The sequence below is a fragment of the Xylocopa sonorina genome, chromosome 10 (assembly GCF_050948175.1).
Source record: "Xylocopa sonorina isolate GNS202 chromosome 10, iyXylSono1_principal, whole genome shotgun sequence".
In the NCBI taxonomy this organism is placed as follows: domain Eukaryota; kingdom Metazoa; phylum Arthropoda; class Insecta; order Hymenoptera; family Apidae; genus Xylocopa; species Xylocopa sonorina.
Genome location: NC_135202.1, coordinates 9,341,025 through 9,366,303, shown reverse-complemented (window position 1 = coordinate 9,366,303; position 25,279 = coordinate 9,341,025). Strand labels below are relative to the sequence as shown.

At 42.9% G+C, this 25,279-nt stretch overlaps 1 protein-coding gene and 1 long non-coding RNA gene across 8 annotated transcripts; both read left to right on the top strand.

The window, feature by feature from the left end:
- Positions 1-1,085: 1,085 nt before the first annotated feature.
- On the top strand, positions 1,086-18,132 carry Gprk2 (G protein-coupled receptor kinase 2). 7 transcript variants are annotated; one of them, XM_076903673.1, is made up of 10 exons: positions 1,094-1,539; positions 2,512-2,679; positions 3,621-4,143; positions 5,239-6,778; positions 12,903-12,998; positions 14,838-15,195; positions 15,581-16,487; positions 16,871-17,008; positions 17,298-17,426; positions 17,639-18,132. In XM_076903673.1, the coding sequence occupies exons 4-10, from the start codon at positions 6,727-6,729 to the stop codon at positions 17,732-17,734; spliced, it is 1,776 nt and encodes a 591-aa protein (XP_076759788.1). In that variant the 5' UTR covers positions 1,094-1,539; positions 2,512-2,679; positions 3,621-4,143; positions 5,239-6,726; the 3' UTR covers positions 17,735-18,132. The 7 variants fall into 7 exon arrangements, 6 of the variants coding, with proteins under 6 accessions (XP_076759788.1, XP_076759791.1, XP_076759787.1 ...); XM_076903676.1 differs by lacking the exon at positions 3,621-4,143 and having other exon boundaries at positions 1,094-1,452; XM_076903672.1 differs by lacking the exon at positions 3,621-4,143.
- A 756-nt stretch (positions 18,133-18,888) lies between these two features.
- On the top strand, positions 18,889-25,093 carry LOC143427935 (uncharacterized). The gene is made up of 3 exons (XR_013102377.1): positions 18,889-20,959; positions 24,504-24,601; positions 24,859-25,093. It is a non-coding gene; the product is annotated as an uncharacterized LOC143427935 (long non-coding RNA).
- Positions 25,094-25,279: the final 186 nt, after the last annotated feature.

The following is a 25,279-nucleotide window of genomic DNA, read 5'->3' as shown; positions in this document are numbered from 1 at the left end:
TCCCTTTTACGACTTCAGGCTTTAGTTAAATGGATTAACATCGACTGAACGGGTCTAAATTTATGATACATATATACATATATATTTGTAAACTGACAGAATTGCGATAGAATTAGGATTAGTGGGATTACAGTTAGTGTAGTGTTATAAAAATGGGTCGATATTTTGCCTTGGCGGCGACAATGAACATTTTAAATCGCATCGGGCCGCATAATGTGTTGTATCGTGAATATACGACACTGTTGAATTATAGTTCTCGATGGCTTGTAACCGCAACCGCAACCATTAGTGACATACATGATTGATACCTCAGATGTAATGTTGTACGCATGGCCCGGTCAGGCTGTCTTTTCTCTTTTTCTTTACCAACGGGGCAATTGTAGGGAGTTCTGGGGGAATCGAAATTAGAGCCGGTTTTTAAAGGCGTGACAAATACACCGGACAACTTTGTTATATGTGCTGTGTCATCGTACATCGGAGATTTCAACGGAAACCCAACGCATTACACTGGCGTGTTACGGTTTGATCCTGTTATTCCTTTTCCGAATAGTGCTGCGATCGTGCTCAGGATTTATGAAGCAATAATCGTTTGTGGAAGTGTCGTTGAAGAAGCGCGGAGTAACGCCAGGCAAATTGCGATGACTCGTTAGTTTCATCGTGAAATCGTTTTACCGACCCATACGCGTTTGCAACGGTATAGTAATTCTTTATTTTTACGACATTCTTTACAATCCTCACTCGAACGGGAAACCATTGCAATGTGGCAGAAAACGAGTCTACACAGTAATTATGTACATCGATTGCCTTTCGTTCAGCTATACAAATAGTTTGATTACTAAAATTTCGCATGCGATATTAAGCACGTTCGAGTCGGTGAGAAGGTGTTTAAATTTGCGCGCTGGTGGGTAAGGCAAGATGGCGTTCGCAGAGATCGCACCCGCAGTCGGTATCGGAAGACGAGCCTAGTGACTCTACCACGCCCAATCGAAGTGGTCCGCGCGTCTCTTCGCGTCTCTGTCCTACCCTAGCCGGCTGGTGGCGTCATTCTCGGTGTCCCGACACATCACGTCCCCTCCGCCCCACTTAACCTCTTCATCCGCGGCGGTGCGTCGCGGCTTGAGACGGAGCATGCCAGTCAGTCGGTTTTTATCCAGTGGACGGGACGGTGCGTGGCGGTCTGGTGCGAGTGGCAGCGGGTTCATACGATCGGACAGTACGAACCGTCCCTGGCTGTGCTCGTGAAACGGAAAAAAGATATCCGCCGGCCTTAGCTGTTGCAGGGACTCAGAGAAGGCGTGTCGTGCGCGTGTGTCGATTCCCGTGGCAGCTCCAGCAAGTGTGTGAAACATCCTCGTGGCTGAGAAGGATCGAAGCTATCAGCGGAGGTGCAGCGGTCGGCCATTGCGCTTTCTTCGTGCCGCCGTTACGACCGCGCGGTGCTCTGCTATCGGTGTGCGTTGCTACATTATACCGGGTGTACCGAGACCGTAGATGCCTCGCTCTTCCGCCTCAGCCGATCTGCCATCGATGGAAAGCGTTGTAAGATCGTTTACGCCTGTCTCGTGTTTCGTAAAACATCGCCGCCAAGACTCGTGCCTGTGACGTGCCGAGCGTACGACATAGCTCTGTCGGTAACGGCGTCGCTCTTTTCACATCTTTCTTTCCTGCTTTCTCCCTTTTCCCTTCGCGACATAACACGAATCTATCGCTCGCGGATCCCGTAGCCGGAGATCTGATTGGGCGATATTCTTGCCACAGGCGCGTCTTTATGCTGCAACGTCTAAAACACGGCTCGGCTCGCGTGTTTGTCTCTCGCGTGACAGATTTCGAAAGCCGGCCTCTCGTGACCGCACGTTAGTGGACTCGCGTTTCGATCACGGGAATATTTAGGCGGGCTTCTGGGTGTCCCCCGCGTCTAAACATTTTCAAGTTCATGGTCGAACAGGTGCTCCCTACTTTCACAAGCTCCGTTACTCCGCGAACCAGTCGCGATTATTTACCTTGTCATTAATTTAGCCAGACTCGTGTCTCTGTTATTCTTTTGCAAGCGGAACAGATAGAGAGGGACGTGCAGTGTTAATGCCAACAGTGTCGAATTAAGCTGTTCGCTGATAATGCGGCGACGGTAAGTGTTTCCAGTCTGCGGCGGACAAAGAGTCCCCTCTGTTTCTCCCTCCGGTTTGATTCTTCAATTTGATGCACGCGGACAAGAGGCATTTTGTGCACCGGTGAAACACGCGTCTCTACCCATTCCCACAATGCGTCTCGATTCGCGGGCAAAAGTTCCTTCTCCCTTTCAATGAACTCGCCCGCGCTGCCATCGGCGTTCATTGTATCTCATTCAATCGCCCCCTTTCATTGGCGAGCTTTCCGTGTCTCGTATCGTTGTTACGTCGTGTCGACAGGCCGCGTGCTTTTTCTCGCCGCGCCTCATCTTCGGACATTCTTTAATCCAGCCTCCCCTATCTGCGAGGGGTACAGTTACCGTGAAAATTTGCCTTTGTTCCGTAGGGAAAAGTGTGCAGCCCCGAGGTATCGTCGCGTCACGTACTTTCCCGAAAGGCCAGGTATAGGAACCTCGTCCGGAACGCGGCTCGTATACGAGTCTCTCCCGATGGTGTTGCATTGTTCGGTGTTTACTTCTGCAAATTCTCTGACGCAAGCAGCCGGCAAATATAGGTAAACAATTTGCATCTTGACAATGGTAATTCACGGTTGAAATTTTCCATCAAATCACGCACGTGTACGTTAACTAGTCGGGCGTGGAGGAAAACTATAAAAATATTACGAATCGGTAGTTTGTAATCATGGTTTGGAGACGTGACGGAACGATCATTGAATTTAAATCGGTGTCTATTTTTATATCCTATTAGTGCCTTGGTAACTGGTTAAGGATTATTTCCCAGAATGCAATCGGAGATATTCGTTCCGGTGGTTATCGGAACGATTACACCATTATCCATTGTTTGATCTGTCGAAATAGCTGGTAAAATAAGTGCCTACGGTGGGAGGTTAAAATATACATACATTGGAATGAACCTCCATTTCCGTACTATTTGAAACTGGTGCGTACTTCCTGGTATGCGTATCGTTGATACTTTTGTCGCTTCTGGCCGCGTTGTTGATCGCTTCTTCCTGTTCAACAGAGAGAGCTATTCACGATGATACGAAAGAATTCATTTCTGCCTTCGTTTATCCCTATCGTTTCTCCGACATTTCTTTCCAGTTACTTGCTTATCTTTCACGTTTCGCCCCTCCTTTTTTTTCACTTTCCTCTAGCAGTACCCTCTCAGTACCTGCTGTCCTCGTCTATTTCACTTCGCCTATTATGCCGGCGATATACCGTTCGTTACGTACGAAACGCATTACCTACTGACACGTCGCGGGTGCTTTTAACGGATATCAATGCTCCCCGTGCATATATACATATACGCGTACGCGCGACGGGGGCCACCACGATTGATCGATTATTGGCAGTTTCTATTTCCGCACGTAATCCACCGTGAGCTAGTCGACAGAAAACAAATATCCCACAGTGGCGTTATTTCCCGTATTCAGAGCCTAACCTAACCGTGCAGCGGCGAACGTTTTATTTTCTCCCGACACGATGATTGTTTCAGCGGTTGATGAAGGAGAGCGAAGGGAAGGAGACGTTGAAGCGTTACCGTCACGCAAATGCATCGTTACGAGAGGACACAAACTTCGAGGCGCAGCAAAGCTTAGTATTTATGAAACGTGCACAACTCGTTTCTGTTCTCGGCTAGAGATACCAGCGACGCTTTCCTTTTTCCTTGTTCAAACAAACAAGCCGGAGCCATCCAGTCTGTGCGGTGATTAATGCGATCGGTGTTTTCCTCGAAACACCGACGGGGAACGATCGTGTAGTACACGATCGTTTACGCGGGAATCGATATTACGTCTGGATCGTGTAATCGATCTTTTGATTCGATGTTTGAAAATAATACTAACGGGAAGCGGCGAAAAGTAATGATAATCGAAGGAAGATCGCCCGTATACGTATCGCGTTAGTTACGCAGATTGTGTAGTTACTGCAGTTGCGTGTGCCGATGCACCTATGACTTTTATCAATTAAGCTAGATAGAGAAACCGCAAATACACCCACTGGTTATTAGTTCTTTCGAGGTAATGAACATATTAATATATTTGTTGTTTCGCTATCGTCGTTACCGCTTCCTAATCCGGTTCGACGGTACCGGAATCGCGTCATTGAGGAAATACGTTTAAAAACTTTTAACGATCTTCGTCGTTCTTCCTCCACCAGTTACCCGCCCAGCCCCTCCCACTTCTTCCCTTTTTTCACCCGTTACTTAATTTAGAGCCCGTGTCGGGTTACCCATTCGTTAGCCGTCGCAGTTTAATAGGATTTACCGGTGTAATGCAGCAGGCCGTAAGATCCATTTTGATGAGAATCCATCTAGTTTGAATCCAATTCCGCTGGAAGTCGATTCAGCGGCTATACTCATTATTGGGTCACACGAAGGGTATGGAGGCATACGTGCTGTCATGGAAGTCGTAAATTACAACGTCTAAGGTGTTTTTCTATCAGAGTATCTTTGAATTCCTTTTATTTCCAATCGACACGTGAGCAATGACAGTTCGTACGAACAAATCTCAAGTATCGTGGAGTAAAATATTAATTATAGTGATCGATTCGTATTGCGGCACGATTTCCGCGTTAACCATTGTGCACAAGAGAGAAGGAGGGTTTCGGTCGGTGGAAATCAAGCGCTGAAAAAAAGTTATTAGATTACCGCGTTGAGTATTACGCAGACGGTGCGGTTAGTCGCGTCGTTATCTTTATCCTCCTGTAGTGCACCTGCTGCGCGCAATGTCCACGCACATGTGCGCGCGTGCAGTTTCGCATGCAGAATTCGCCGACGATAAGTGCGTGCGTCTGTTGCGCGAGACAGATAAACCGGCGGAGGCACGAGGAGCATAGGCGATTTTTAAAATCTGCTCACGCCACGCGGAGACGATCGAATGGCGTAGGAGCAGTGGCGTAGCGAACACTTTGCGTAGCAATCGTTCGTCGATCCGTTTGTATCAAGGTTAAGGAGTTCGCGTGAACGCGGTGATGGAAATTTTTCCTCAAGCGTTGAGCCGAGCGAGGTCTTTAAAAATAGAGAATCGAACTACCGTGACGGTTGGCTACGCCACTGCGGACGCCCGCGAGTCCTTTCACGCTAATAACACGGCCAATCTGAAATCTCATTCCAGAACGTACATCAGGGATCGGTGCGAAGGCGAATACGTTAAACGCTTGACGGAGTGGCATCCGCATGAAAGGAGACTGGAAATTTGCAAATAGAAAGGTCTTCGTTTGTAGACGGAGCATAAAGTTTCGTGATTCTTCCATAAACCGAAGACTAAGTTCCTGCTTCCTCGAGCGACGTCTGATGCACGGAATTACGACGGTTTTCTAACAACAAACCCAGCCTCACGTCGATATATCATAACGAGATTGGATATAGACAGGAGAAAGGCAGAAACGAAATCTGTGGATGTTCAATCCTCTCGTCGATCAAAGGCACGATCTACGAAGAGGGATCTAGCGGATGCGCAGGCATCTCCCGCGCCGTCGTTAAAGTGAAAGGCACACCGTGCTGCGCGCGTACAAGCGCCGTGTCCGTGCATGAATCCGCGGAACACACGTGACATTTTTACAATGACACGCTAACACGCCGCCAGCATCTGCTGTTGTAACGATCATCGGAGGCGATCGTTAGCGGCGTGCCTCCTGTATCATCTTCGTTGATATTCAAGCAAGAGGCGAGCGACGCGAAACGGAGCACGCTCAAAGGGAAAGAAAGGGACGAGACGACGAGACCGTAGTCGCGCATGATTACGACTGGTTTCCCTTGCACTAAATGTGAACGCACGCTGCTATCGAGCATCGTCCCCAGTCGTAGGACGAGCGAGCAAAAGAGAAGGAAAGTGTCTGCACAGCGGAAACAAGCGGAACGAATACGCCGCGCGTATTCTGAATGCCTGGTCCCGTGCGACTTACCGACTGCCGCTTCCCCCATGAAGGTTCTTCCGGCGCGTTCCTTTGTCACGGATAAAAAAGGGCCAACTCGTGAACACGCGTCACTGTAAATGCGAGGATCCACGTTCGATACGGAAGACGCTCGCTGGTACAAGCGTCCCTCCGAAAAGCCGCATCTTGACCCTGAAGCGTCTTGTACCGCGGATGAAGGAAATCATTAAGTGTACACAGTGACAAGTGAAAAGTCCAGTTCTGAGTAACCTGTTTCGCTCGGCGCACGGTTTACACGCTCGATATCTACGTACGTGTATATACCCTGTAGCGGGGAACGTCGGTTTTTGACCGGCAGAGGGGGCCAACGAACTCGAGTCGACTCGGTAGGTGGTTCCTCCGGTGTCAGCACGGAACGGCAGGACCCACGCCGGACGACCTCGAACCTCGAACTCGGGTCGACTCGACGAAAGCCGTCCAACAGCCAGTCCGACGTCCTTCCTGTTGTCCTTGGTCCTCGGCGAAGGGGGGACTGATCGGCCCTGGTGGTGTCCTGGGGCCGCAGATGGGAGCTGGCCTGCCCGTGCCCGACAGGGTGATCAACCCCGGAAAACTACACCAGCCGTCCGGACTTCCGCTCGAGGGCTACGCTCTTCCCCTTATTGCTAGCCGCCACACGGGCTTCTCACCGTCGATTCGGCCGCGTAAACTCGATCAAGCTGGAATTGATGGAGTTGGAGAATATTGTGGCGAACACTGTGTACCTCAAAGCGAGAGAAGGTAAGCGGCACGTACCATTATTCGCTGCGTGGACATAGTTTGTATTCTTTGCTGGAATGTTATTCGCGTTGCCTTGTCTCGTGTCTGGTTTTGTGTTCCCCGTTTTTCGTTGTCTCTCTCTCTCTCTCTCTCTCTCTCTATCTCTCTGCCTCTCTGCTTCCGTTCTGCAGTCACTAACCTACCTTTACCCACGAGTGGATGGCACCTGTGTCATTCGACCGGCAGTACTGCAGCTGCTGGTAAAAGTATTTGCGTACTCCATTCAGTGAGAATCTTTTGTCGAGTTATTAGGTATACGTGTTTACTTTTAGACGAGCTTACGCTTATTTATAGCCTCCAGTAACATTCAGGAAGCGATTCATATACACGTTCTTTTATTGTTCGTATCTGATCGTAAGTTTAACTTTTAGAGATTAGTCTGGTTAGTTTCAACCGGGCTTTCTTTTATTAAACGTAAAAGCAGGAAATAATATATTCCTTTAAATATAACACTGTAATTGATTTATCGAGAGTAGGTGTACTCATTGACGTTAGGTTGAGAACCTCTACGGTAACAGTACGAAAAAAACGTCGCGTTAAGCATCAAGAGTTACATAGATACAATTTCACGATATGAAGCCCACGTTCCGTATCATCAACGCTGACATTAAATTTCCGGTTCTTGCTCCGCAGTATCTTCTTGTTTCACGCTTTCTTATGTAATTGTTTTGTTTCGTTGTTGCGATGCAACGCTGTTCTATCACGCACCACGTGTGCCAAGCTATAGTAAGCACGGCGATATGTCTTCCATGCGTTGCTGAGATAGCGCTCAACTATGATACGTGAATGCAAAGTAGATACACAGTAATCGAGCAGAAATATTTTACCACGAACTACGTATGAAACATCAAAGAGTACATATATACGTATACTTACACGGAACAGTATTACAGAAACGTTTTCATTTTAATATTTCACTCAGACTAAGGTACTACTTATACATTGTATGCCTATAAAAATTGTAGAAATTAAGTGGGAAACGATATATATCTCTAATCACGCAAATGATATTTCGTTCCGACACGCGCGTTTGAACGAGGTGAATTCCGTGAAACGTTTCCTATTTCATTTCCGAAACGCGCCGTTTCGTTCGCTGGTGAATTTCACGCGTGGACAGCTCGTAAGTTTTCATAAAGCGCGCCACGAATTGTCTTCGCAGCGGGAATGGTTCTGAGATAATTGTATCTCACGATTGTCTTGTTTTTCATTGTACGTTTAATCCTTACTACTCTTCGTTACACAAGTTTCTAGATCTTCGAAAAGGATTTTCCGCGGAGTAATGAAATAAAAATTGCTGGCAACGACCAGAGAGTAGCGCAAGGATACATTGCAAAGTTGTGCCGAACTCGGTCTACTCGCGACAAATCGGTTTGTCCAATATTCCCATGGGATATTTATTCGCCGCATTCGAAATTCCGCCGCCATTAGAGGAGGTTACAGCCGGCAGCGGCGGGGTTCAGGCTACTCTGCGCGAATGGTTTACATGCAAATGGCTTAATGAGAACGCGCGCCAGCGCAGGACCTTAATTAAACTGCATACTTTACGTTATTACGTTCTTGCTCTTTGTATCGCGTGCAATAAAGTGCACAGAGGATTGACACACGGGTGGTAGAGAGCGTGCGCATGTGCACGAGCGCGCACACTGTCGGTAATTGCAGATTTCATACAGGGCCCCCGAGGCGGTGTCGTTAAGGAAGCTAAACTTTCCTTTACCTAAAGCGTTCCGCGATACCGCCACGCGGAATACTAATTAGCCTAACTTCTAACACGGCCGCACGAACTGATTACAGAAGTTCCGGGTGTACGCGCGGCGCCTGCGAACCTGTCACGAGCAACCCTCCGTGCATTCTGGTTCGGGGGTGGTCTAGGTTCAGGGGGCACGGAGGTGCTCCTTGGTCGTCGATCAAATACGATGCCAGAGTAGTTCTTTTAGACATCCATACAATCTTTAATAGCGTTTCGATGTCCCAAATACTTGTCATTCACAATAGAAACATTTTTCTCAGAATTGCTGTGAACCATCGTCAGGAGCCATTATTATAAGCTATAAAAATTTGGTTCTCTCGTATGATTTTCTAAATTCCTGGAAATGAAGTGGAAAAGAATTTCTAAAAGAAATCGCTGAATTGAAGAGTATATTTTCCCTTCGTAACGGAAGAGCTCCACCGGAAGCCTCGTCGGAGCCTCCACCAATCTTATCATACTTCAGCCCAATCACGTCGAACCATCTGCGCCACGAAGGAATCTCAGCAGAGGGGAAGCTCCCACCGTGGTGCATCCGATCGAAACGCGATAAACCGCAGGCAAGGACGAGAATCGCGAGGATTCCATCGATTCGTTCGTGGGAAGTGGGCGTGTTGCGTGTTGCCTGCGGGGTTGACAGAGTGGCAAATTTTAATTAGCATAAATACCAGCACTCTCTCTCCTATTCTTCGACGAGGCGTTGAGAATCGTGAAGAAGTGAACGAGAGAGAAAGAAAGAGAGAAAGAGAGAGAGAGAGAGCCTGTTGCGTGGCTGGTGTAGAAGTAGGTAAATGGGCTGGCGTGATGCACCAACGACGCCAATGTGCTCGTAATCACATCGCCTCGTTGAACTTTATAAACATATAGACGCGCTCACGTGTGTTTGCAGAAGAACGTAACGAATGCTTGCGAGAATTACATAAGGAACCTGTTCGAATTAATTGCTGGCCGCGGGGGTGTCGTTTCTGTTTTAATCCATTAACTTTCTGGATTAGAGAATATTATCTTTCGAGCACAGTGGTTTCATAATGAAACCGGCTGATCTTTTAAAGGAATTCACAGTTTGGAAAAGTAGCGAACGAGGATACTCGAGAGAAATTTATGGGTCTAATTAGAACTTTTGTAGATCGATTTATTCGCAAAGAATTTGTTGAGAAATTTCTAGGATTCTCCTGTTAGCACAACGCTTCTCTCTAATAAACTGTTTCACATAATTAATATGAAACGCAGGTGTTTGTAAATAATGAATATTGCAACAATGATGATGTTAACAATTATCCAGAAGTTTCGTGCGAAAATTTGCTCCTTATTCAATCTGTTTCTAATAACTTCATTCCGCATTTTTTAAGCCTGTCAGATATACGCTAGATGATAAAGCTAGGACGACAGCATTGGAGAGAATTTTTCAAGCTGGATACTTCACGCTTCCGTTTCTCTGCAAATACTTGTGCGATTAATGTTGGTAATAAATTCTAGACTTCCCGTTGGCACCTCTGTTTTAACAGTTTAATTAACTCCGTAGCTGCGTTACTTATAAGAAATCAAGGAAGTGCCAGCAAGTTTCTAAATATATATGAAATTAAAACACCGTTCCAACGTTGCGTCAAGTTTTTTAATAACTGCTTCGGAGCGTTAATAAAACACCGACTTTAGCAATCGTTGAATTTCTCATGGCTATAAATTATTGTTTTCTTCATTTCTAATCGGTCTTTTGAAATTTTATTAACAATTACGGTCGCACGATACTATCAGAGATGGACGATATACTTTTTTCTGTACCGTTAGTTGCTAACGTGATCTGGATGCATTTGCAGTTCTGAAAAAGGAGCGATGACTATTTTAAAGCGTCACGTTCCTCTTGACGCACAACGGGTCGCAGGAGAAATATTAAATCGTAAAATCTGGGCATATCGTTTGGTATTATCCGGTACCACCACCGTATCTGCTCCACTTTTATCTTCATGTGGAAATACATTATTGTATCAGTTTTTTTTACTATACCATCGTTTAATGTTTCTTTTCTTTTTTTCTTTATCGTTCACAATTGCATTGCTTTGCACAATCACTTATATTTTATATAATGCCAGTGATTGAATCACGCGACTAAAAACTCAGGATATTTTTTTCAGACTGTACTATTTTCTCTTTGAATTTCAACGTTGAAAATTGCACAATATTGTTTCACGCTATCTAAACTTTTTTATTAACACGAATTTTTTCATTCCTCTTTAAATGAAAAAAACTAAACCAAGAGGATCAGTCGCGTTATTTGCATTTGTGATTTGCTTAAATTTTTCATGTCTTTTTCAGACCTTCGATTTGCTCGTTCACTTTTCCGGTAGCTATTTTTCCATATTCTATTTTTCCTGTTCAATGGCTTTCAATAGATTTAATCGATTTATGGCTTTTCTTGCCGATCATATATTTATATATCTCCTCAAGATGTTTTAGAGTAGTGCTGATCGTGTTATCGCTATTTTATTGAAGCCAGAATAGAGGAAAATACAGTAATAATACTGTGGCAATGATAATTCAGCGAGAATGGACTCGAATAAAACAACGACGAGGCAGATAGATGCTACGAGCCGTCTATTTGTGCGTTTATTGTAGAATGTGATATAACAATTGATTACATGACTTGAAATACGTTACGGCTTTCAATGGCGCGCTCAATATTTTTTGATAAAGAATAGTATTTTAGAGAACCAGAGAATCGTTCAACTATTTTATCATGGTCTTTGGAAAACCATTATTCTGCACGTACAATAAACGATGCAACTATAAAGCGAACCAAATTTAAGCTATTTCAACTTCAGTAACATTTCCAATTGAACTTGTTCTCAAACTTTCACCGCGTTCAATTACCGCAAAATATAAAAAAAAGGCACATGGTAAAATTCCAAATAGAAACTAAACGAGCCCACGTTAATTCTCTTATTGTCATGAAATCCTCGAAGACACCCTAATTTTAATAATATCCCTGCTTCAATTTACTCTCGAAATGTCCCCCTACGTTCAATTATCGAAGAGGATCGTAGGAAAAGCCAGACATTGAACGAAAAGAGGCAAGAAATCCTCCGCTAGGACAGTTGCTCCTGATTCACCCCTGAAACGTACGTTCTCTGATCTCGCGACGCGATTCAACCCCTCTTTTACGCTTCCGTAACCCCCGAGTGCACGCTAGCGGAAACGTGATCGGTTGCGGGCGCAAAAACCCTGGACTCCACGATCCCACCCCAAGCCTCTACCTTCTTTTCGTTGACGATCGATCGAAGCTGTTAGGACTGAATTTCCTTCGTCCCCTTTTTGTCCGGCTCTCCTCTTCCACCAAGAGGAGGATGCTTTTGGAACTGGAAAGTCGATTGGAGGATACCACCGCGGCTGAATTGTGCGGCAAGAAATGGATGTCGGGGAATTTTCTGTTAGCGTTGAGATATTGATTTTTCGCTGGGTTCAGGTTAGACGGATTTTATTTAAATGTTAGCTGAAATGAAAAGTAATACTTCATTCGGGTTAAGTTTTACTAATTTTCCGATATCAACGCGTTTCAACAAATTTTGCTGAAACTTAAGAAAAGAAGAGTCGCTCGGATGTTAGTCGTGTGATTGCACGAGCGAAGTATTTCTCTAGGATAGATTAAGCTTTTGATTTATGTAAAATTTATGTGGATTATTAATGGAAGGTTCACAGACTGATATTATCGCGAACATGTGCGATCGAAGATATTGCTTAAAAGAGGTGACTCCTCGAAGGGTGCGCGTAGCAGATAGAAGAATCGAAGAGGGATGCGCGTGACATCGAAGGGTGGAAATTTAAAAAGATTCTCAACGTCGGAAACAAAGTTACGGTCTGTGAATTTCTCCAGGGAATCTTCATAGCATACATTAAAGAATTCGATGAAAATATTCTTCTTATTTTTATAAATCTGTCTTTTTAATAATGCGAAACGACGTCTTTATAGTCTGTATTCCTCTGTCGCTTCTAACAATATCATCAATTAAAATGAAATTGCCGGCTATCATTCTCCAATTATCAGTACACAGCTTTGTGACGTCGGATCGCAGATGCCGTGCCTCTGATGCAGTTTTAATTAGCGTCCGTTGTTGCAAGATGAGAATCATTGTATAATTGAAACGCTTCAGGCCAGAGAAACCTCTGTTCCTTTGCCACTTTATTTCTCTTGGCGTAGTAGCAATATCGTCAATAACAAATAGTTTCACTTGAAAGAAATTAATAAACATTCCAGCATCTCTGAATCGTAAAAAAGTTGTATAAAAATATTCCACAAAGGATAACTTCGATCGATTAATTAACCTTAATATTCGCTTCGTTTGTTTCCAGGCGGTGGTGACAGCAACAAGGGAAAGAGTAAAAAATGGCGAAAGATTCTCCAGTTCCCACACATCTCACAGTGCATCGGCCTAAAAGATAAGCTGGGTGAGTTTTCGTGGACGATTCTCGCGATACTATTTATTTTCGACTCTATCTATGCACGGCGGGTCGATCGATGAACCTTTAATCCTCTTTACTTTAATCCGTCGATCGATAACGATAACAAAATGACGTCGATAACAGATGGATAGTCGCGAAAGGATGAGAGAGCGGGCGAGTGGAGGGGAAAGAGAAGAGCGTGTCCCGAAGAGACAACGTCAATTAAAATCTTTGGTCGAACTCCCAATCCCATCGATGTGAACCGCCAAAGCGCGCGATACGTTTACAGAATGAAACAAATCTCTGTCTCGCGCTCCACTTGTTCAATCGCAAAATTGCACAAACGAATCATCAGTCCGCTAATCAACCATAAACTTTGTTGACCTCGTGATCGAACAAAAGCGTAACGTGAAAAGGGTTAACGCACACGTCCGACCAGCTTCTTTCCGAAACTGGGGTACGATATCTGCTCGTCAGCCTCGATTTAGCCAAGCTGGTTTCCCCCCCTGTGAAACTCGCGGCTAATCAGCGCGCGTGTGACCCTTCGTCGACCTCGCGCTGGATTATTGAATCTCACGCGAACGCGAGAAAAAGCCGCAACGCGCGACTATAGCGACCAAGATGAGGGAAGCTGTTCGATCCTCGTTGTCTACTACCCGGTTAATTAAGGCGCGATGAGAGCCTGTGGGCGTCGAAAGTGTCTCCTTTCAGGATGCCAGAGTGCCCTTCGCCTGAGGCTTTGGTCTTCGGGCTCGATATTACGGCTGATTGATGGGCCACGGTTGATTGATCGCAGAGGAACGTGTCTCGTGGGCTGTTTTGTCATTGAAACTGGATGGATCGTCGGCTGAGACGGGCGAAGCGCGAGAGTTCCTTGGTTATTTGCCGGTGGATTTGTTGGATTAGGTTTTATTGTTTGATATGGATTTTGTTTTGTCGGAGTGTGGATGTATTATGAATAAGAAATTTTATTTTGCTACCGTAGATGAAGAATACTGGATACTTTCGTGTTATCTCTGGTCGACTTGGAACAACTAAGTTCTATTCATCACGAAGTAGTTAAGAAATAATAATTATCTTGCTACGTGTTAAAATCTTAGCTTCGGTGAGATTTGTTGACCGTTGTACGAAACTAATTTTATATTAGGAAGTACGTCACGAGCACGATAACATTTCTTTTTGTTTCTTGTGGTCATAGCCAGATAAATGACCGACAAGGAGTTACGTGTTTCGTGTTTTCAGAAACGATTGCGTTTATCTAATTAATAATATTCGTAGCTGACGTCTCTTCAATTGACGACAAACATTTTCCTCGATTGCCACATACCAATAGAGCAATATAAGATAATTAATATCGTAGCGGAATCGTATCCATCAAGAAGCGAACGACGGGACTTAAGACGCTGACGATGATCGTGGAATCGCGTTGAAAATGGCCTCCGATTATCAAGGGGGCCTTAGGCGTGGACACGCGCGTGAATATTTCTCGCACGACTTGATTAAATCTTAGCTGGGGCGTTTCATAATTGAGAAGCGATGGGAGTCCATCGAGAGCTCGCGAAGAAATTAACGCGTCGCTTAATCGAATGATCGACGACTGAAGAACCACCTGGGCTTTCCGTTTAAACGTTCACTCACGCTATCGGGAACGTTTCGTAACAGGTGGTCACGTGAGATAAATTGTGACGAATAATTGCGGAGAATAATCGACCTTCAAGCACGGCGATTCTTTCCACTCGTAATGCTTTACCGCGATCGTTTCTCTTAAGTTCTTACTGTTATTTAACTCGCGAAGAAAACCAATAACGACTTGTCATTAATCATCCAACCCTTTCATTGACGCAGACATCAAGTACAGCTATGTGGTGGATCAGCAGCCGATCGGACGGTTGTTGTTCAGGCAGTTCTGTCAAGACAAGAAGCCAGCCTATCATCGATACAACCTCTTTCTGGACGCGATCGAGAAGTACGAGATCGAGATGGACGAGAATCGGACCGAGCTGGCGAAGGACCTGTTCGAGCAGTACCTGAAGAGGGAGGGCTCGGAGGTCGTCGACATCCTGAACGACACGTTGATCGCCCAGTGCGAGGAGAGGCTAAGCACTGGCGGCAAGGAGCTATTCGTAGAGATCGCGCAGACCGTGAAGAACTTCCTTGCTGGCGAGCCGTTTTCCGCTTTCCAAACTAGCTTCTATTTCTATAGGTAATCCACGAAAACGATGGATCTATGACACTGGAATTGCCCCTTGGAAAATGGATGTTCTCATTTTACTAAGTGACAAAGGAATTTTCACTTATTGAAAATTGGATTCTGTTGGGCAAAACACATTAATTTGTCTAAATTTCTATGCGTATGCATAAGTGATTTAACAGTGCCTAATAAGATACGACCCTCTAAACTAATAACCAACGCTTCCCAGCTGAATTCCCCAGCAAAACAGTCAATCAGCCTTATCCTTATCTCCTCGCCAAAGCATCCCATTAAGAGTCCCCCAATCCTCAAATATTTGTCTCCGACAATACCTCTTAGCGGTCCCTTATCAACTCTTCCTCCGTATCAATTCTAACAATCACAACCTTCCTCTCAGGTACCTTCAATGGAAATGGTTGGAGGCGCAGCCGGTCACGTACAAGACCTTCCGCATGTACAGAGTGCTGGGGAAGGGTGGTTTCGGCGAGGTTTGCGCCTGTCAGGTACGGGCGACAGGCAAGATGTACGCGTGCAAGAAATTGGAGAAGAAGCGGATCAAGAAACGCAAGGGCGAGGCCATGGTGCTAATCGAGAAGAACATTCTGCAAAAGATCAACTCGAAGTTCGTCGTGTCTCTGGCGTACGCGTATGAAACTAAGGACGCGCTTTGCCTGGTCTTGACCATTATGAACGGCGGGGATTTGAAGTTTCACATCTACAACATGGGCGGTGAACCAGGTTTCGACATCAACCGTGCAAGGTTCTACGCGGCTGAGGTAGTCTGTGGGCTGGAACACTTGCACTTGCAAGGGATCGTATACAGAGACTGCAAGCCAGAGAATATCTTGCTGGATGACCACGGTCACGTGAGGATATCCGACCTTGGATTGGCTGTGGAGATCACGGAGGGTGACATGGTGACAGGTAGGGTGGGAACCGTTGGATATATGGCGCCAGAGGTGATCGACAATGAGAAGTACACGTTTTCACCGGACTGGTTCAGCTTTGGATGTCTTTTGTACGAGATGATAGAGGGCCAGGCACCGTTTCGCGCCAGAAAGGAGAAGGTGAAGCGGGAGGAGGTGGATAGGAGGGTGAAAGAGGAACAGGAGAGGTATTCCACCAAGTTCACGGAGGAAGCGAAGAGTTTGTGCCAGCAGTTGTTGAAGAAGAGCCCGAAGAACAGGCTGGGATGCAAGTGCGGTAGACACGGGGCCAAGGAGGTGAAGCTGCATAGCTTCTTTCAGTGCTTGAACTGGAAGAGGGTAGAGGCCGGTATGTGGGACCCGCCGTTTGTGCCGGATGTGAGTAGGTGTCGTTCAAACCCGATTCTACTTTGTCGTCACTGTCTTGTTTGGAAAATGTTGCATTTATGCTACATAATTGTTCTGGTACCGTGCTTGAGAATACCCTTTTTATATTTACTGAAAAAGTTTGTAGATTGATAGATCAAACTACTCTGTATGCATTCGATGGAATTTTTCCTCCTGTTCAATCCTGCTGTTGTCTTCAAGTCATTTTCAACGCGGTCACGTTTTCCTCTTCAAAGGAATTTTCTAATCTAAAAATGGTCGGGATAGAGTTAAAAAGTTGCCGCCTTATTATATTAATAACTACGTCTATCAGAAATAAAGACTGTTTTATTCTCTGTATGGAAATCGTTATCGTTGATCGATTCTGATTGTAGCCCCATGCGGTGTACGCTAAGGACGTGCTGGACATCGAGCAGTTCTCCACTGTGAAGGGTGTCAATTTGGACGCTACCGATGACACCTTCTACAGTAAATTCAATACAGGCAGCGTGTCCATCCCGTGGCAGACCGAGGTGAGCATTTTAACGTTCCTCTTCAACGCCGGGAATCGGGGAACACGTTAGTGCGATGGCGTCATCAAAATCGAGCAGCTTCTCCGCTTACGCTGAAAAATATGGCACGCCAGAACTGCTCTTCGCGCGTCATAGGCGGTTTGCTATCGTTTAAGCGAACTCGTTTTAGCTTCCGAAAACGATCCACATGCTGATCGAGTGCAGTTCTGCTTATCACAAAGATTTATACTCTGGTTCGATCAAAGAGATGCTATTTTCTGCACAGTGAAATTTGTGCTCTTTGTTGCAGATGATAGAGACTGAGTGTTTTAAGGAACTGAATGTGCTAGGTCCTAACAACACACCCACTCCTGATCTGCTGATCAACCATCCGCCACCGAATAACGAGAACAGAGGCTGTTTTCCATTCCGAAGACAGGTGAATCTTCCTTTCTCATGGTCTTGCTATGTGTGTATGTATGCGTTCTCAAGGATCTGATTTGTTGAAACACTAAATATGAAGCGAAGTTTGGATATCAGCAGAATGTCCAACTATTTGACTGGCTAACTGTTTCTTCGTCTACTTTATAGCACTGCTTCTATAAAATAATCGTAGTTTTTGTCTTAATTTCCTGATCCTTTGAATCGCAGAAAAAGCAAAGCGCTCGCACAAGGCAGATACCGTTGTCGGAATGCCATCTGTTAGAGCTGTCGCAGAGCCAGAACTCGGAGATGCCGGCCAGCTGATCCAAGATGAACGCGAACAGTGCGAATCAACCGACGTCGTCGTCCGTGCGACGTCGCCGTTGCGGACGACGCCGACGGGCGCTCAGATGCTGCCCGAAGCTGCTTTGAAACAGGAAACAGAACGAGAAAGAAACGGCTCCGTGAACGGCTCTGTGTGGCGCCGTTTTTTCCCTGTGCGATCCCGCAAGAATCGCACTTGTCCGCGAGAGTGCCGGCTGAGAGGAGACCGCTCTCACTGCTATGAGCACACTGACGCATATTTTTTCTCAGGTTTGTCAGAGCAAAGAACGGCAAACTCGCGTCGCTGGTCGCGAGGATGGTGCACTCAAATGCGTTTGCGGTAACAATAAGAGCGCGTTCAGGCGTATGTAATACAACGCGAAACGCAGCACAAATGTATTTGTCTGATCAAACGCCCGTATTTATACGGGCAAATTCCATGTTGTATTACACGTTGCATTACACCGGTCTGGAACAGAGAAACAGCGTGTTCCATCCTTAACATCCGGAAGAGTTTCCGTGTATTCGATCTGGAGATCTATGTTCATTTTTGCGTGTGCAGCATTCGTTGTATGCATTTTGCATTGAATACAAAAATGTATTAGATGTGCATTGGTGAAATTGCTTGAGCATAGAAAGCTGTTACGATTATCTTTCACGACCATATTTGAATAATGCTCTTCATTCAATCGACACGTTTATGCCTTTATGTACATCCAGGGTTGGTGTATACAAATGCGTAAGCATGATTTCAACGTTCGCACGTTGGCACGTGCGTAATGCCAATGCACAGATACATTTACGAGCGGCGCAATTACGCGTCCGTAATTAGGGTCGCGTGCATGTAATTCTCTGTGTGTACTTAGTGCAGTCGACGGGCGCGTGCACACGCGATAATGATAGTAAGAGCGTAATTATTAACTGGAAAAGAAATTGTACGCCTGGAAATTGCGGTATCGCAATAGATTTTAAGAGGAATGGAACGCTCTGGTAAAACCGAAACAATTCTCTTTCGTTTTTTTGAAGCAATGTTTCAGAGGCATTTTTTCAATCGGCCTTCCAATTGAAATTAATTACGCACAGTGCTCAAAATAATCAGGATCGTGTATTCTGTTTACAGCAAACGGATAAATGCTCTGAAAGATATTCGCAATAATTCCTTCTACTTTATTTGATTTCCTTGTTTTCTATTAAATGAAACTCCCGATTATTTTGAGCAACGTGCACACACAAAAGCACGGTCTAAGATTGAGTCGATATTTTTCTGCGGTTAATGTGTTGAGCGACAATCTTCCAATTTCATTTCGAAATACATATTGCATTGCTCAAAGTAGTCAGTTGAATCTAAGTATACTCAGATTTCAGTACCAGTTACTGACACATTCTTCCACGTATTGAAAATTCCAATCTTCGATATAAGTTAAATAAAGTTCAGATACCCCAATTATTTTGAGCAGTGTAATCGCTGTCTGCCTAATTAGTTGAAAATTTCTTCTTCGAATGGGACTCGAGCGGGATTAGGTGCATTTAGGGAAGCGTTTAAAGTCTGCGTTTTGATATCACTTTTACTTTTTGCCAGATGTTCGCGTGTATATATACTATAATTCTTCCTTTTTTTTTAGTATGAATGGTTTTAAGCGAGGAGAAACCCGTCCTGAGATACGCACAAATCGGTATGCGAATACACTTTTTTCTCTTTTTTTTTTCTCTCTCTCCGCAAACGATGATCCAGTTCGATTAATATGTCGAGTAACGAATACGATTTGATCGAATATTCGCAAGGCCTTTTCGAGAGAAAAAATTATTCATGATTCGCGCAAATGACGAAACGTACAAGTACCAAGCACACATACACACGTATACATGTGCACGCACACTGAGTACATTTATTTATACAACGATGTCGAACATTTTTTGCGCTATCGAAAATCAATAAAGAAAAGGCGATATAAGTATGTAAACGAGAGTAGGAGGCTGATAGCGAACGCGGAAACAGTAATCTCTTTTAATACTGACGAATCTGTCACGGTCACGTGGCTCGTTTTATTAGTCTTTGATTCTCGCAATTTTTCATTCGTTTTTTTTCCAAGAATTGTATTATACTCTACGCCGAGGCAAATTGATCGTATATAAAAAATGGACTGGCAAGCGACTTAGTAGGTATGCATAATTTTCCAACTTCAGTTTGAGCTACGTTTGTTTTATATAATTAGAGATTATACGTGATACGTTTCGGACAATTTTCTTCGTCATTCATTGAGTATTCGCTTGGCAGTCCACTTGCTAGTAATATTTATGTACTATTGCGTATTTAATGTAAACGGATGTGTATGTTTCCGTAAGCGGTACCGATCTAGTAATTTAAAAGGAAAGAAAAACATGTATTAATAATCGAGGAATAACGGCGCGACCTCCTATCGATAGAACACGATCATATCTGTCGTTTGACTCGGTTCGATTGATGAATGATTCCTTAGAAGGAAGATCGACACGTTTATTGGTCGAATCGCGAGTTTTTAATCGCTCACGATGGAACACCGTGTCACTCGTACAAATTGCGGTAGAAATTCTCATTGTTCAATCACCAACGACGTCCTCGAGAACGAATTAATTCAATCGGGTACCAATTTCCACATAATTTCGACAAGTTGAATGAGAGAAGAACAAAAGAGGATCGCATAATTTTTAACGTCGAGATGTTATTCGGGAAATTGGTAAGTCCAAGAAAGGTATCTGAATTTACACGGGAAACCAATATAACGTTATGCAAGAATAATTAAGACGTTCGAATTGATTCTCGAGTCGTTGAGGCGATTCCAAAATTTAGCGATGTAATTTTGCATTATTCTGTAATACCATAAGTTAGGGTGTAAACAACTAATTATCGACGGGGGAAGAAGAGGATATCGCGAGAGCCGAAATGCTGTTAGTTCGTGTTTCGTTCGCGCGATGTCTCTGAATTAGCGTGGTCGTCCAAACTGATATACTTCCGACTACGAAAGGAATCTCTCAGTGCTTTCAACTGTGATTTTGTCCGATGTCCTCCAGCTCTATTTATTAATTTATTATTAACTTGTTCCGCGCGAGCGGCCGGAAAATTTCCAGAACGAAAAAGAATAAGAGGAACAATAAGTCGATTCTATTGAATCGTATCCGACGAGGAAAGACAACGATGCTCGTACGTGTCTTTTGCTCAAAAGAGACGAAGAAGAAATATTTTCGTATGTAAGTACCTCGAGTTCTGATGGACAAGATATTCTGGAATCTCATGTAAACGGTCGTCAGATAACGTTTCGCAACGTTTTCTTTTATTCTTCATTCAGAAGAAGCGTGTTTTTGTCCATTCGCCAGTCTTTTGTTTCTCATTCTTTTTAAATCGCGTAAAAATGACATGGGGGTTCGTTCTTTGTCTTTTCCTTTTTTATCGAACAGATTTTTTTTTTGTATACCTTGTAGTCTCGCATACGCAGAGAACAATATGTCTTCTTTTTTAATCGACGAATTATAGAGATGAGAAGCGATGGCGCGAATAATATCAAATCATTCCACTTTTTTCGTGCAAGCGTTCGTACGTAACTGTTTTGTGCAATGCCAAAGTTGGGCACCCTGAGAGGCGTTTGTGGTTACCAAATTGCATTGGAATAATTGACTTTATTTTTTAAACTGGTTATTAGCTCTCTATATTATTAATGCAGAGAAAAGACATTCTTATTTATCGACATAGTTGACCATTCTTGTGAATCTTTCAATATTAAGAGCTGATGTACTATTTATGTTAAGCATTTTGTAAACGATTACTAAACCGACTTTTACTGCGATCCCTTGCAATAGCTTCCGTGAATGAGATGTGACGTAAAAACCATTCACTGTTATTCCTTTGCAATTACTTGGTGCAACAACTGCACGACGATACTTGTCAGTAAACGATGAGAGGTGTTCTAGTGCATGTTTTCCCGAGGAGGAGCCTCGATAATAGCGAGAAAACGGAAGCTCCGTGCAAGCACGTGAAAGTTCTCCTTTGTACATAAACACTATACGATAGCGACTATATTATATAATACACCATATAGTTCTATACGAGCAGAATGCGATTAAGTTAGGCGTAGTAGATATGCGTGTTTGTATAGGTGCAAGGAGGAAACAGGCGGTAGGACGGTACCCCGTCGTTGAACAGTTTTTCGTAAAACGGCAGGGATATGTGCCCGCGTGAGATTATCATTGTATTTATATCCTGTACCTTCTTCCACACTCCTTTTTACCCGTAAAACGAAAGACTAAAACGTCGTAGAGCGTATATAGCGATACCGTTTCCTGCCATTTGGCAAAATGAGCGAACGGAGGGCTGGTAAAAATAGTACTTGTAATAAATGTCTCCATTCCTTTTTCTAGAAAATAAACATCGAATTTTATATGAATTTTTTTATTCAGAATCGTTGTGAACTTTCATAATTTTCTTTTATGTATTCTATGGAGAAGAATTTGTATAGTACATATATACATATATGTATGTAATTATAGTTTGTTTTAAATGATAGACTAATACGTTTGATTAGATTATTTTATTTATTACAAATACTATTTGTACCGAAATTTACGTAGATCCTCGTTGGTTCGAGGCCAGTTTAAGAAAGCAATTTAGTTAACATAGATGGCGTGGTTGTCGACGATTTAATTTGTTCGCGATTTTGGCCTGGACCCGAGCAACAATGTCCTCGGTTTCTTTCGCGAAGTTTTTTTTAGCTCAAGTCGCGTTATCAACGAACCGTATGTCGCTCAAAAATACTTTTTATTTAATTATACTCGCTTAAATTATTCTAAAGAAAAAGATCGTGATCTTATTGCTTCGATGCGAATTCATCGAATTACACGAATCTCGTTTAAATCTCAAGGATTCGATGGCGTTTCGATGGAATTAAATATTAAAACGGCACTACTTACAAATGGCACTACTTTTTTTTTATTGAATCAGTTGTGCAATTACCTTAAAAATATATTCTTTTTTTACGATACTTTTTATCGAATTTATAAACATTCTACGATTACGAATTGTAACGACGTTGTTTGCCTCTCCGGATGACATGATTATAAAAAAAGGTCGCGCAAAAGAGTAACGATTAACTTTTTCTAAACGAATCATTCTAAAAGTATTAACACAGATCCGTCTTGGAGAATTCCTTTTCTTTTAGAATAGACAATTTTCGTTCAAAACGTAAAAAATTTGTACTGGAATGGAATATTTGTGGAAGTGAATATTTGTTCCTGACGCGGCGACAAAACCAAATGAAACTTCTTTTCTTTTGTAACCTCTGTATGTTGTACAACTACTATGTGGACAGAGAGTTATAAATATTATAAATATAAATATATTGTGTATAAGTTATAAATATGTGAGTGTTAGGTATTTATAACTTATATATTTATACATGCAAATATAGACGCGCATATAACCAAGTAATTTTTTCATTTATTTATTGCTCTTTAAAACGAGAAAATCACGAATATATTTCGAAGCTGTCCGCTGAAGTAGAAGCACTTGGCTTCTTGCGTTTGAATTAATTTCTCCAAGAAATACTTGTCCTTTTTGCTTCTTAAATGAATTTATATTGTTATTTACATTCAACATCTCGTTAAACAATTCCTCAATGCGATCGTACTCTCTAAACGATATCTCATACCTTCCTCTCGCAAAAGCTGTTATTATTCACTCGATAAGTGATTATGTTACAGGATAAAAGGGATTGGCGGAAGTAACACACGTATTATACAGTATAATGTATTGTCACAGTTTGCTCGTCCCATTTCCTTCGTGTTTTTCATCTAGATCCTAAGCTACTGCTTGCAATCACCGTTTTCATGCTTTTCAACAAGAATTTGCATATTTCTTTTTCCTTTATCACTGACGTGGTTGCAGCGTTTTTATTCCACGATAATTTTTCTACCAATTAACCTTTAAACTGCACACTAAGTAATATTCATTTACAATCATTTAATTGTTCCTATAATTTGTCATCTCTCTCTCTCTCTCTCTCTCTCTCTCTCTCTCTCTCTCTCTCTCTCTCTCTTCCTAATTCATTTCACTTACAATATTCAAAAGATCAGTTCCCACGATCAGTTGTTCAATTGTTTTAAGGCTTCGGCGTTCTTTACATTGTGCAAAGAAATGTTCCACTGTCATATTATTGTTATATGTACAATATATAAAAATAATACAACCTTCTTTATTTTAATATACATTCAACTTCGACTTTTAATTCAAGTTGAAGTTGGAAACAGTTTAAATGAAAACGGCGCAACCACGACGTGTCCACGTTAGAGATTTAAAGTGTTCAAACAGATTCCTCCACTTCCTTTTCCTACTCTTCGCAAGTTATTTCATGTACACGCTGGTATCTCGCAACGTAAAAAAAAAGAGGAATACAAAAATCGAACTCACTTAGCGAACACTTCAATACTCCGTCTTTCCTTTTTTTCTCGGTATCTTACTTTTGACTAACTAATTGATAAATGATTATTGTCACGTACGTCAGAGTGCCTATCAACACCGTCATTGTAAAAAGACAAGAGACTGCCACTTGAAACATTAACTTATTTAAAATTCGTTTATCGCTAATGTCAGTCCATAACGTTGGCTATCTCTTTTTCTTTCCAAGGCTAATTGTATTAACAAATAATTCTGTAGGAACTAAATCAACATACAACAAACGACTTTTTAGCAGCGAGTTGAAAATTTTGTGATTTTTAAACTTTGCATTTTTTTGTTGGATTTTAGAAAGAGATTCATCTTGCATTTTCATAACTGCAGTCTGATTTAGACAGAATACCGAGTTATCAAGGGTTCGATTAAGCTACGCATCGACAGACACCCTGGTCAGTGTTTCTTTTTTTTTCATTTATGAGAGTAATGATTGCGTCGAAAGATGTTCCGTAAAAAATACAGCTAAAACCATGGGAAACTAGATTGATCGTAATCGAGGGCCTCAATGATTCGTCTCTTTGCGTTTAATAAGATTTAATGATAATACTGTGTCAGAATTGAGAGGAAAATGTATGTTTTTTATTCGACATTCGAAACAGACGAATTATCGAGGCTGGCGAGTTCTGAAAGTATAACTAAATTATTTTAGGATCCTATGCGTGGACGCAACAGGACGTTTCTTCACGTAGACGAAGTACGGTTTCCGAGAGGAAAAACCGTAGAAGATATTTGGTCCTAAGTAGTATTCCTTCAAGAATTTTCGAAGTTCCTTGTCTTTTCTTCTTTTAAATTACGTACCGATAAAATAATTGTTTAATCGTGTCCCTCGTTTTTGAAGAAATGCGATATTCTGTTTCTTGGATAATTCCCTTGATTTGATAAGTTCTGATGTTTTCAGGAATCCCAAAAGTAGATTCCAGAAATAAGCGAGAACTGTGAAGCAATGGAGTGCGTTTAACATTTTCACCAAAAATGCAACGATACCTTAAAAGTCTTAGGATTGGTCAAACCAATATGTAAACAACAATACGCATCTAAAAAGTGTCGATATTTCTCAGATATGTCACAAG

Bases quoted from the DNA above. Each gene is read 5' to 3' on its own strand.
- Gprk2 (XM_076903678.1), top strand. From the start codon at position 6,727: ATGGAGTTGGAGAATATTGTGGCGAACACTGTGTACCTCAAAGCGAGA. The intron at 16,488-16,870 runs GTGAGTAGGTGT...TTCTGATTGTAG, and splicing joins ACCCGCCGTTTGTGCCGGAT to CCCCATGCGGTGTACGCTAA. The intron at 17,427-17,638 runs GTGAATCTTCCT...TTTGAATCGCAG, and splicing joins GTTTTCCATTCCGAAGACAG to AAAAAGCAAAGCGCTCGCAC.